The sequence below is a fragment of the Sinocyclocheilus rhinocerous genome, unplaced genomic scaffold (genome assembly GCF_001515625.1).
Source record: "Sinocyclocheilus rhinocerous isolate Xijiao unplaced genomic scaffold, SAMN03320098_v1.1 scaffold554, whole genome shotgun sequence".
Classification (NCBI taxonomy): domain Eukaryota; kingdom Metazoa; phylum Chordata; class Actinopteri; order Cypriniformes; family Cyprinidae; genus Sinocyclocheilus; species Sinocyclocheilus rhinocerous.
The window spans coordinates 427,988-442,143 of NW_015627893.1; the positions used below are offsets into that span (position 1 = coordinate 427,988).

General features: G+C 37.5%; 1 protein-coding gene across 1 annotated transcript in view; it reads right to left on the reverse strand.

Moving 5' to 3' along the window:
• Positions 1 to 14,156, reverse strand: part of LOC107736952 (nuclear pore membrane glycoprotein 210-like) — a 44,447-nt gene that overhangs the window by 5,930 nt on the left and 24,361 nt on the right. Inside the window, 15 exon segments of the mRNA XM_016548339.1 lie at positions 164 to 414; positions 498 to 644; positions 1,853 to 1,961; positions 2,116 to 2,252; positions 2,326 to 2,546; positions 3,852 to 4,027; positions 7,725 to 7,899; positions 8,580 to 8,671; positions 9,028 to 9,186; positions 9,561 to 9,692; positions 11,244 to 11,324; positions 11,392 to 11,571; positions 12,258 to 12,320; positions 13,656 to 13,791; positions 13,870 to 13,997. Of these exon segments, the coding sequence (XP_016403825.1) occupies positions 164 to 414; positions 498 to 644; positions 1,853 to 1,961; positions 2,116 to 2,252; positions 2,326 to 2,546; positions 3,852 to 4,027; positions 7,725 to 7,899; positions 8,580 to 8,671; positions 9,028 to 9,186; positions 9,561 to 9,692; positions 11,244 to 11,324; positions 11,392 to 11,571; positions 12,258 to 12,320; positions 13,656 to 13,791; positions 13,870 to 13,997 (2,187 nt within the window).

The following is a 14,156-nucleotide window of genomic DNA, read 5'->3' on the forward strand; positions in this document are numbered from 1 at the left end:
TATATATATATATATATTTGTTTTAATCAAAATTATTGCTACGGACAATTTGGTAGTCGCTGAAAGTTGGTAGGGACATGTCCCTAGCATCACCCCCTAATTCTACGACCCAACAAAAACATTTGAGTTTTCAGACAGAGAGAGACGAGGATGCAAAGGTTACGTCTAGCTGCTGGAGAGCGCCTGGCGTGCCGTAGATGGTCAGCTCAGCAGACGGGTACTGATTGCTCAGGATGAGGTCCGTCTGATCAGCGTAGATCCCTGGACTGACAGGCAGCTGGACGCTGAGCTGCTCTCCGCTGAAGAGAGAGCCCTGCACGCCGGCCCTCACCTCCACCGCCGTCATAGACAGACTCAACACCTTCACCTGCTGCTCGCTCATGGGCTTGAAGCTCAGCGCGCAGCTGTAGAAGCCTGACACACAGAGGAGATACAGATCACAGGGTTAAACCTGTCACTGTGAAGTCAGGCTGAAGTCCAAGGCTCCTGTGAGAGACCTGTGCTGGCATCGAAGGCCGTGTGAGTGTGGTAGACGTCATGAGGAGAGAAATCCACGGTGCTGCTGGTGAAGCGCAGCTGACAGCTGACGGAGGACTCTGGGTGGAGCAGAGCCACGCTGTCGGACTGAGACGACGAGCAGCTTCCTGTGGACAGATAACACACGAGTGCTATGATGCTGTTCACAAAAGCACTACGATTCAAAGAAATGGAACACAGCACCTGTTTATAAGAACGTTACATTTGCTTGCGTTCATTTGACAAAAGCTTACAATGCAGTCATAATAAACAACTGAAGACTTCAGATGCAAAAGTCCGTCTGAGATTTTTCTTTTAAATGCACATTTTTATCAGGTTCCTATGTTTAGGTTCAGTAATTTCACTTTAATTGCAATGCAAAGGTTGTTAGTTAGTAATTCAATGTCTTATTTTCAAAAATGTCAAATGTTGATAAAAATCAGGGTTTCTGCAGGATATTTAAGCTCAAATTTATAAAATGAATACCACATGAGCAGGGTAGGGCAATGTCTATAGTAACATATTAAACTGTAAAATGCATGATTTACAGTCCAGATAAAGGTTTTCACAAAGACAAAATGTTTTATAAAATGATACACTCCACATTTCAGCCTTTCAACCATTTGTAAGTCAAATTATTATATTAATTTAAACAATTATTATCAATAAATTATTATATTAATTACATTACATATAAATACATTTTACTGTTTAGATTTTTGTAATGCATTGTCTTCTTATCGATCCACCAGTTCACATTTACAGCTCTGCGTGTTTGCAGGGTAAAAACATGGGTTGATTTTCACATTGGTCTGAACAAAAACAACAGGCTTATTGAAAATGCATTCATTCATTCATTCGGAACAGCAGAAATATAACATTCCACAACAACACAGGACTCTCATGTTTATTGAATGAAATCATAGCCCTTTGAAGTTTAATCGTCACATAAGCCGTTTCGCAATTCTGGTCTTTCTGTCCCCAAATTTAAGACCTTTTCCAATCAAAATTTCAAAATTGTACTTTCTTGTACAATATAAGATTTTTTATGGCCTTAAATTTGATACAAATAAATGTAAGACTTCTTTTTAAGGACCAGCGCAAAATGCTCATTTAAAAGAAAAATCTCAGACGGACTTAGAGGCTTTTGCATTCGTGATTCTTAGGAATCAAACCCATGACGTTACGGTTGCTAGCGGGGCCCTTTCAAATTGACCAAATTCTGTGTTTAATTTTTTCTGGATTTCAATGTAATGGTTAAAAACACTGAACAGTTCTGTTGTATGTCAAGCACGATTGAGTCTCTCTCTAATGCAATGCGTGGAGTGTTCTGTACCGATGAGGTTGCTTCCCGTGTCCCTGGTTGACATCAGGACTTTAGGGTCTCTGTCCTTCTTCACTGCAGGAATCACGACAGACGTCCTAGACGCACCTTCAATACGAACCTAAACAAAGCACAGCATTACAATACAATCACAATTATGTTTATCTGCAGTTTAACAGGCATCACTCTTGCGGACCAAAGACTTTTCATGATTTTTCCTTCTAAATATCTGATTCAGAATATCTCCGAGCTGAAGTCCACGTGATTAACCTCACCTCTCTGTAGGTGCGGAGTTGACCCGGAATCTCGTAGTACACAGTGACTGTGCCCTTGTCTCTGGCTACTGCTGCTCCAGTCCTGGGATCGATCTCCAGCAGAGCGCTGGACGACGAGCTCCACACACCTGATGCACCTGCACATGAACAATGACAGTAAATGCTTACTTTGGGCTGTCAATATTTGTATGTGTGCGTGTTTCCTCTTACCCTCCTGATTAACAAACTGTGCAGAAAAGCACACAACGTCTCCCACGACGAGCCGCTGGGCTCCAGCCGGATGAATGGCATGCTGGACCGGCAGAGCGAGGAAATCAGCGAGTCCGGCCTGCTCCGAGTCCCAGACCCCCAGCAGAGTCAGACCCACATTCACCGTCCGCACCGTCAGCGTGCCGTTACTCGAACCCTTACCGACCTGCACCAAATCATCCCTGCAAACATAACACAGACGGTGGGGTGCTTAACATCATTCAAACACATTGCTCAAAGTAAAAAAAAAAAAAGAAGCATATGCACTGATTTTTCCCAATATAATTATTATAACATATTCATTATCTGCAATTACCACCTTTAACATATGTGACCCTGGAGCACAAAAGCAGTCTTAAGTCGCTGGGGGATATTTGTAGCAATAGCCAACAATACTATGGGTCAAAATTGTCGATTTTTTTTTAATGCCAAAAATCATTAGGATATTAAGTAAAGATCATGTTCCATGAAGATATTTTGTGAATTTCTTACCGTAAATATATTCAAACTTAATTTCTGATTAGTAATATGCATGGCTAAGAACTTAATTTGGACAACTTTAAAGATGATTTTCTCAATATTTAGATTTTTTTGCACCCTCAGATTCCAGATTTTCAAATATTTGTATCTCAGCCAAATATTGTCCTATCCTAACAAACCATACATCAATGGAAAGCTTATTTATTCAGCTTTCAGATGATATATTAATCTAAATTTTTAAAAAATTGACCCTTATGACTGGTTTTGTGGTCCAGGGTCACATATTACATTATAATGTTCAGATGCCTGAACATTTGTAAATAAATATTCATTCTTTTTTTGATTTGCAACCATATCTGACATGTCAGATGCTCTATTCCTCTGTGTGACGAAAAGCTAAAATATTTTAGTATTACATTAAGAGATAATTTAATCGCAATATATGGGGTGAAACCGCTGAAGAAAAGTGAAAATTCTTACTTCATTTTAAAAATAAAGCTGACTATTTATGAAAGACAGCCTAGACTTTGCAAAACATCAGATTTCGAGTTACAGGGAGTTAAAAAGTTTGGGTTAACCTGGAGAGAACAGCCAAAAATTAATCTTTCACAATGGAAATAAAACATGATAAAAAAATAATAATAATGCTTTGTATACATTATATACATACTATTTTTTTACATTTTATTTTTACATTAAATCAATTTATTATTTTCTGATTAGTCAATTAATCCTTACCAATAACCTAAGTTAACCTACCAATAATTAATAACTGCAACTTCTGGCGATGTCCATAACACCGGGAAGTTTTATCAGAATTGACAGCGTGTTAAATTAATTAGTCCAACTGAGGCACTAGTTTATCTGTTATATATTTTAAAGAACCAACAACAAACACCTTCAAATGCGTCATTTCAGCCCTAGCTGCTGTTGAATTTGGATGTGAACCGTTTAGTCCATGTTTGATAAATATGTATGTTATGTTATTTTATTATTATATAATTCACCTGTTGGTGGAGAAGCGGAGCGCGGAGTTGTGGCTGTGTAAGGTTTCTCCCGTGCTGTCGTGGAAATGAACGGTGAAGGTCAGAGCGGCTCCCAGCGGGATGGCAGACACAGTCTCTCTGTTAGACATGTACACGACTGGACTAGTGCTCAGACGCAGGTACGAGACGGTCACCACCTGACAACAAACACCAGCTCTGTGTTACACTCGTACTTCACATGGTTGACTGCTGACACTGAATCATTCATTTACAGTTAAGAGCTATTATGAATTACAAAACATTATACAGATAAGTAAGGGATAATGTACAGTCATAAAATCGCAAGATTCATGAACATGTACTGTAGGTATCCCCCTGAAGTAACTATCCCACTGCATGACTCTAAATAAATAAAAACTAGTGCTGTCAAACGATTAATCGTGATCACTCACATCCGAGATAAAAGTTTTTGTTTACATAATATATGTAAGTGTACTGTGTATATTTATTATGTATATATCAATACACACACATATAGAAAATATTTAGAAAATATATTTACATGTATATATTTATATGCTTATTTTTTATATGATTTATAAAAACATTTGACATATAAACATAACATTTTTCATAAATATATACATGCATGTGTCTGTATTTATATATAGTATACATAATAAACATACACAGTATACACGCATATATTATGTAAACAAAACCTTTTATTTCGAATGTGATTAATCATGATTAATCATTTCACAGCACTAATAAAAACATACACACATTGCTCATAGCTTGTCAGTGAAATATATGGCAATGAACTATGAGTATGGAAGAAAAATTATGACAAATGTCAATTGACAAAAGCATGTTGAATTGCACTACCTGAAAAAATAATGCATTGTATTAACAGTGTTTGCATTTTAATGCCTTGTATTTTCAGGGCTTGCATTTTTTTTAAATTGCGAATTTGTAAAGTGAAATAAAATGGATCGAAAATTACCTGTCGGATATTATACATCGTATTTTTGAACAGATTGAATATTTCAGAAATGAATTCAGGAAGGTGAATATGAATTACTGAATTTTTAATTATGAAAACAACAACTATGCTAAATTTCAGCCCCTAAAAATTAGAGCCCGACGATATATTGTTTTGCCGATATGAGCATGTCACAGATATATCGGTATCGGCAAATATGCCGCAGATATGTCGCCGATATGAACCTTTTTTTAACAGAATATATAGACCTTTTTCCTGAGTAAACGATTAGCGCCACCATTACGCAGATTAAATGCTTCTGAATGGTGTAATTACTTAGTTTGTCCATTGTTTGCTACTGGTGACCCAGGTCAGGTCAGTGTAGAGATGCGCGGATGAGCTCAAACTTCACCCGAGTCCGCTGCCTCAAATTATCCACCCGCACCTATATTTAATTGTCACATTACAATGATTCCAATTCTTAGCTTTGCATGATGATATGATGAATGGATGGTTAATTTTTAACAGCAGATTCAGTGACGTTAGAGACTAGAGCTGATCTGCTCATCACGGCACGCGTCTGCGGCGCATTAAAACCTGTGTTACGGACACCGGAGCTGATCGCACACACTCAGTCAATGCTGGTGTTTATACCCAGAACTCATGCTTATCACATCGGTCACGTCACATTTCCTAAATCAGCATATTTTGTCAGTAATGTAGCAGATTAAAAAGTTAGTATCTTTCTGCAGTCCAATAGACGGCAGTGCGGTGGTGGCTTGAGTCTGTTGAATGGTGATTTAATGCTACGTTGTCACCTAGTTGGAGAGACTCAATGCTAAGTAAATAAACAACAATGTCCTCGTCTTTTACTCTCACTATCAGCTTATCATACTCGTTTGCTACATTAGTAGGGCCCTATGATTTCCGCGATGCAGAAAACACGGCCGGAATCGCGGAATCCAGTCATAAAAATGGAATTTACTGTATAAGGCGGAATTTCACGGAATCTTTCATATTTTTGATGAATAAATAAAAAACAGAATCAAAAAGAAACCGAGCATAGTAGATTTTTTTTCCCCCCTGTTGTACCGAAATCGTATCGAACCATGACCCCCGAACCGAGGTATGTACCGAACCGTGACATCTGTGTACCATTCCACCCTAATATATATATATATATTGTTCTATTTGTGTTTTAAAGTTATTTATAATAAGTGATGTGAAGTGTACTGTTAAGTGCACTGATGTCAGGCTCATTTTAGATAATAAAGTTCATTGTTAAGTTTACTGCCTCCATTACATATTTTTGTCACATCATTATGTGTTTGATCACCACATTTGAGTTATCATTGCTAAAAATGTTTATGTATATATATTCTGTTTATGTATATACTGTATTCTATATACAGTACCAGTGGGAATGGGAATGGGAAGTGTGTCCAAACTTTTGACTGGTACTGTACTATAATAGACACAAAGAATATCGGATATATCAGACTTTTTTTACTCCCTAATATCATTATCGGCCCCAAAAAACCCATATCGGTCGGGCTCAACTAAAAATGCAAGCCCTAAAAAATACAAGGCATTAAAATGCAAACACTGTTAATACAATGCATTATTTTTTCAGTTAGTGCAATTCAACATGCTTTTTTGTTTCAAAGACATTTGTCATTATTTTTCTTCCATATATGAGCTAATTATTATTTTTTTTATCTTAATTGTAGATTAAACTGTAATATTATTAAAATATTAATTTATGCATTATTACTAATCTGCAATTCAAATTAGTTATACCTTCACTTGGAGAGACTCAATGCTAAGTAAATAAACAACAATGTCCTCGTCTTTTACTCTCACTATCAGCTTATCATACTCGTTTGCTACATTAGTAGGGCCCTATGATTTCCGCGATGCAGAAAACACGGCCGGAATCGCGGAATCCAGTCATAAAAATGGAATTTACTGTATAAGGCGGAATTTCACGGAATCTTTCATATTTTTGATGAATAAATAAAAAACAGGTCAGTACACTAAAATCAAATCATGATATAGACTAGTGTCTGTGAATATCAAACTGCAAAAAGACTATTTAAATACAAATCCTCATGTTCTGTGTGTTAATTTGATTACCAGAAAATACACAACACAGAATTTGTGGAAAAAATTATTTTATTTTTAAATAATGTATAAATTAATTATATTATTATTTTATTCACTTTAGATGTTCACATTTGGAAAAGCTGTGCTTCCTGCATAAACCTGCCCCTGTTGGTTTGGCAGTAGCGTGTTGCCCTACACAGTTACCTTGTTTATTTTCTTAATTCAAGTTATATATATATATATATATAGTTCTATTTGTGTTTTTAAGTTATTTGTAATAAGTGAACTTTACTGTTAAGTGCACTGATGTCAGACTCATTTTGAATAATAAAGTTTCACCACATTTGAGTTATCATTGCTAAAAATGTTTATGTATATATATTCTGTTTATGTATATACTGTATTCTATATACAGTACCAGTGGGAATGGGAATGGGAAGTGTGTCCAAACTTTTGACTGGTACTGTACTATAATAGACACAAAGAATATCGGATATATCAGACTTTTTTTACTCCCTAATATCATTATCGGCCCCAAAAAACCCATATCGGTCGGGCTCAACTAAAAATGCAAGCCCTAAAAAATACAAGGCATTAAAATGCAAACACTGTTAATACAATGCATTATTTTTTCAGTTAGTGCAATTCAACATGCTTTTTTGTTTCAAAGACATTTGTCATTATTTTTCTTCCATATATGAGCTAATTATTATTTTTTTTATCTTAATTGTAGATTAAACTGTAATATTATTAAAATATTAATTTATGCATTATTACTAATCTGCAATTCAAATTAGTTATACCTTCACAGCGATGATGATGGTTTGATTGACGCCGAATGTTTCCTGCGAGCTGATCTGTAGCGATGCAGTTCCTGTCAGAGATCCAGACGTCAGGTGACCTTTATCATCCACCTGAAGGAGAGCAGCTCTGTCCGGACAGTCCAGCACACGGTAGGACAGGGAGCCCAGTCCATCTCTACAGCACACAGCACACCGTTATAATGAGCACTGCTCAACAACACGCAAAGCTTTGATGATCTGGAACTTCATTTTGACATGCTACTCAATATTATTTGCTGGATCTCTGGAGTACTTCATTCTGATCTATCTTCTCAATCTTAACATTTAATTTACAGCAGTCAAGAATTTCTTAATAATGACTGTTGTCCAAGGCACTGTATAACTGACCGAAAATAATTTGTCTATTTATTTATTTGCTTTTTTGAGCAGCCATTCCACCAGCGGGATAAATGTAGAGTATGTCATTACCACAAAACAAAACCCTTCAGGATTATCATTTAACTTAAAAGCAATGTCACACTCTGAATATTGGATAAAATGATATACAACAGCATGATGCAGGTGTGACACTGCCTAAATATTAATTCCACATGCTACGCATACATATTTATGGTAGTTTAGTCAAAATTTGTTCATTTAAAAACACAAACACAATATTTAACTGCAAGTGCCTTCTGAATTTGAACTGGAGACACTTAATTAAACATGTAATATGTGTTCTGTACTGCATTTCTGTCACACTACGGTTCTGTGTATTTGTAGGGCAGCACAGCTCACATTCATGGCAAAGCAGCATGGGTTCAGTCTAACTGTAACGGTGTGTGTTGATCTGAACAAGGGTTTCTGCTGAGGTACCTGTTGGTTTGGAGTTTGAGCAGTGAGTTTGGGGACATCAGTATCTCCTCAGCTTGAACCTCTGGGTTCAACAGCTGCAGTTTCTCATAAACCTGAAATTCAGCATATGGCTCTCAGTTTAACACATGTTCTTCAAAATACAGTGTTGCGATTTACAGTCAAACCAAAATTTATTCAGACACCTTCGACATCTCAAATTATATCACAGTTTATTCGCTATAGTTTAGAACAGCGTTTCCCAAACTTTTTTTAGTCGCGGCACCCATTGGAAATTTTAACAAACTTGTGGCACCCTACAAAATTTATTTTGTCACAATGATATCTGGAGTCTGAATAATGTTTGGTTTGACTGTATATACTAAAAAGAAAACATTCAATGCTTAATATGGGGGCCAGTAGCACAGAACACAGTAATGCTCTGTGAATGACAGAATGAGGTTCAGTCCACCTGTATCTGTATCTCATCCTGGAGCTCGAGGGCACTGTCCTGCAGATGTCCAGCCAGAGGAACACTGGTCTTCACCACCACCCTCAGTCCTGTGCGGCCTTTACTCCTGCCAAACACACTCATGGCGAAGTTGTGCTCAGCGCTGAGCTGTACAGACGCCTGCAGGACACACACAGACACAGACACACTGCTTCATCTGAACCACCACACCCCTGCACACGGAAGATTGCTCTTTTTGTATAATTTGTTTTTTGTGGTACCCTTAAAGGGATAGATAGTTCAGCCAAAAATTAAAATTAAGTCATCATTTACCCTTGTACTGTTATCAAATTAATTAACAAATTTTCATTTTAAGCAAACATGATTTTGAATGTTCCTTTGCGTTCATTCCGTAAAAATCAGTAAGTGGTCAACAGGTTGATAAACCTATCATAAACTACTGAGATACCAGCCCAAACTGTGATAAAGTTCAAATCAACACAACAGATACTGAAATCAAGCACTGTAGAGCACAGGGAGAGTGTTATTCTGACCTCTGCATGGCGTGTGTGAACGTCCAGAACGTCTCTCTTAGTCACAGACCAGTGGAAGGTCAGTCCAGGAAGAGCGTTCCCGAAGGAGAACGGCGTCTGGCTGCTGGTCAGGCCCATCACGTACACCGGCATCTACAGCCACAGAACAAGCCTTTATCACTACTAGGGTCGGGTGTCGCTTCAATCTTATCAATTCCAATTCAGATTCTGCTTATCGATTCCAATGTGGTTAAATTAGGTCCCACTTTATATTAAGTGGCCCTAATACCTGTGCACTTACATAGTAAGTAGATGTGTACATAGTATGTAACCACAGTGTAAGTACACATTGGTACATAGTATCTAGAGCTGTAATATTTCTGTAACTACACACATGTAACAACCCTCCGAATGGTTTGTGTAAGTACAAATGTGTAACAGGACATGTATAACTAAATTTTTTAACAATATGTATAAGAGTAATTGGAACAATTTGATCCAGGGGGTGGAGATGGGTAGGTTTAGGGATATGTAAAGTGAGAGGAGTTGGATCTCAAGTTGGTGCACCACTGTAATACCAGTGTACTTACATGGTAACTCCTCAGGAACTGTCCACTTAATATAAAGTGTAACATTCTGGACACCAACCACAATTTATAAGTAAAGCCTAACTTACTGGCCACTGCTGTGTAACAACAGAGTAATTACATGGTAAATCTATTGGAATTGTTTACTTAGTTTACACATTTGTACTTTTATTACCAAAAAGTGTTGTTACCAATGTCCTGTTACACATTTGTACTTACACATACCATTCAGTGGGTTGTTACATATGTGTAGTTACACAAACATTACAGCTGTAGATACTATGTACCAATGTGTACTTACACCTGTGGTTACATACTATGTACACATCTAGTTACTATGCAAGTACACAGGTATTAGGGCCACTTAATATAAAGTGGGACCGATTAAGAGCTGTTAAGAGCAAAATAGAGCTGCACGATTCTGGATAAATTGAGACTTTATATTTTTTTAAATGGAGGTTGTAGTTCTCTTACAATTCTGAAGAAGAACCATTAGACAAGTAAACAAAATCTCATGGAATTTATGAATGGAACGATTCAATGACTCACTCAAGATTTACTCGTTTCATTACTGGATGTTTTTGAATGAATCTCTTGAACGAATGATTCAAAGACAAATACATTTTTAACAGCCCCTTTTCACCACCTAAAAATAAAAGATGTGCCAGGTATTGATGGGTGGAATTTAAATTTAGAGCTGTTAAGAGCAAAATAGAGCTGCACGATTCTGGATAAATTGAGACTTTATATTTTTTTAAATGGAGGTTGTAGTTCTCTTACAATTCTGAAGAAGAACCATTAGACAAGTAAACAAAATCTCATGGAATTTATGAATGGAACGATTCAATGACTCACTCAAGATTTACTCGTTTCATTACTGTTTTACGTTTTTGAATGAATCTCTTGAACGAATGATTCAAAGACAAATACATTTTTAACAGCCCCTTTTCACCACCTAAAAAAAAGATGCGCACACAGGAATTGACAGGCGGAACTGAATTTTTAATTTTACAACAAGTATCCGATTCTGGAATTGGAATTGATTTTCGATTCCCAGCCCTAATCACAACCTTACAATACTCTGCAGATAAAAACTGAACTCATAAAGTGTGTTTACCAGCGTTCCCGTCTTCATTCGGGTGATAGGAGCTCGGATCCTAATGGCCTTCAGCTGGACCACCTCCACATCCACCTGATCCTGTAAGAGATGGTGTTTAACTCACTCGTCACACAGATCAATGCGGCTTCTGTCTGCGGAGCATCACCTTCGACACCACCACCAGTTTGCCCGTTTCCGTGTCGACCGCCTGAACCACGCCGGTCACGCTCATGTTGCCCGCCGACAGGCCCTTGACGTGCCCCAGACCGCTGACAGAGGCGATGCTCTCGTGGGACAGAGAGAAGAGGATGTTGGACTGGGGCTGTGGTCCTCCCTCTGACGTGATCTACAAATGAACAGGTGCAGTGCATCCAGTCAGTCGATTTCTGAAGATGATCACTGATCACAGGCATCAGAGCCAGTTAGATGTGTTTCATGTTCACTCGATTGTGACAGCACATCAAAACAATTCTCACTATTAACTAGTTGCTTATTAGCATGCATATTACTAGCATATTGAGTACTTATAAAGCGCATATTAAAGCCTTATTCTGCATGATCATATTTTAGATCCCTTAATCCACCTAAACTAAACAACTACCTTACTAACTATTAATAAGCAGCAAATTAGGAGTTTATTGAGACAAAAGCCATAGCTAATAGTGAGATGTGAACCCCAGACTAAAGCGTGGGCCAAATTTAATTCCAGATGTAAGGTGTGGTATATTCCTTTTATAATCCAAACGTTAAGAAATGCAGGTTATCATCCTTGTCATCTGGGAAGCAGACATCCATGTCATAACCAGAGATGTTTGCCAGTGGCAGTTCGACTATTATTTCATCCATAACGCTGTAGTACAAGCAAAACAATGGCTAGCACATGAGGGAACACATGCAGGATGTATGCATAATCGTGCAGGCTTCACTTGTGTTTTGTGTGTTGATCTGCTCACTCACATCAGATCTGAGTGCATTAGACAAGTGAAGTGTGCTGTATTAAATAAGATCAGTTTGAGAAAGCGGATGACTTGCCTGCATCATTGCTCCGACTATCAGAGTGACTTTTCTGGGCAGCAACCTGAAGGGAGGAAATACCTACAGATCAAAAAAAGACAAAAAAAAAAACGTTTTTTTAGGATTCTCCATCATCACAAAGAAACTAAGCATCGAATTTGAATTTTTAGTAGCAACCTGTTGTGTAGCTTCAAGAGAGTAGCTTTCTCCATTCTTCATTTATTCATCTATTATTTAGAGGATATAACAAACTAAAATATAATAATGTAATGATTAATACGTTAAATAATTAAAAAATCAAAATAACTACAGCAAACTACAGCTCCCGGCTGGATAAAAGCAGTAGTTGTATCCAGCGAGTGTTTTATAACAGATGCTCAGTTTTTGAGGATCAGTGGTGTTTATGTACATACAGGCATCGGACGCTCCAAACATGAGCGCTTAATCGCAGAGGAACTGCTCACTGATAACGTCGAGCCGCTTTCAGATCGCTACATTTCCACACATGCAGAATGGTTTCATTTTTAATTTGTATTTTGGTGTGTTTAGTGATTCTGAATGGATCCGTATAGTGGTTTACATGCAGTCCTTTGGCATCTATCTCCCCGTGGTCTTGTTTGGTAATGCAGGTCGACTTGTGCTCATTTGTTACTGTATAATTGAGCTTTACGTACTTTTAAGTTGTATAGATAGAATATCTGCAGTGGCATTTTTGCAAAGTTTGTTTGCAAAAAAAAAAAAAAAAGACACGGAATGTTTAAATCTATCTTGAATTTCTATTGTTTAAAAATAATTGCATGAAATTGAAAAGTAATAACACTAGAATTCAAAGGTTTTAATAGAAAAGGTTGGGGGGCCTTGCAGTATTGATTTAGAGAGGAGGGGGTCTTGGAGTAAAAAAGGTTGAGAACCACTGCTTTAGGTAAATGCAGGCCTGGTTCTACAGGGGAACTAAGAATTTAACATTATTATTATTTAAAATTTTAAATTAATGCAATATAAAGATGCATCACAACAAGCATTTTTATTTATTTTATATGCATTTTATTTATTTATTTTTCACTTGGTACGAGTTTCTCATTTTAAAAAAACGTAGATCTCCACACAAAAGAGTGTGGGCACCCCTGGTTTAGTATATGTTTTTTGGATTCTTCATGCTAGCAATATTAGATCCAGTCCCTTTACTAGATCCGTCAAAACAGATCCCTTTTGTCTGGTCAGCAGCGTTTTGTCTGACACCCAGAAGCAGTTAACAGCAAGTCCCAAAACTATACTGACTGCTGACTGGGTTTTGAATACCAGACAAAAAGCATATCTTCTCACAGGATCTGGTAAAGGTATTGAAAAACACTACACACATTAAGCTTGGCGCAAACCATTCATCAAGCTGCAAATGAGGGCACAGGAGAGGCTTACTTCAATCTGCTGGGGTGCAGAGCTGATTTTCCTGCCATTTTTGTCTATGACGACAGCAGACACACTAGTTTGTCCGATCACCAGACCTTTGACCAGAAATGTGGCTGTATCTTCTTCTGAAGAATCGGGCAGAGCTCTGACAAACAGCAGAGGTTTATTAGCTCTCTCAGACAGCAGAACACAAAGCTCAGGAGATCTAGAAACGGTTACTCACTGCAGGGATATAATGGAGGACGCAGCTCTCAGCTTCAGGTTCATGACAGAGAAATATCTGGACAGGAAAGGCTTCTTGTTGCCATCCAAAACCCGAACATATGCTTTGACTGACTTGCCGATCTCCACCTGAAATGAATGTGTCATCAGGACTTTATTTTTAATTGAACATTCATAAAATGCACATGCATGGAATTTCAAAACTGATTTGTTTTTGTGAAAATCTTTAAAGAATTATTTTAACATATGAATGATTCTTTTTTTTTTTTTTTTGGATTGGATGTCCCC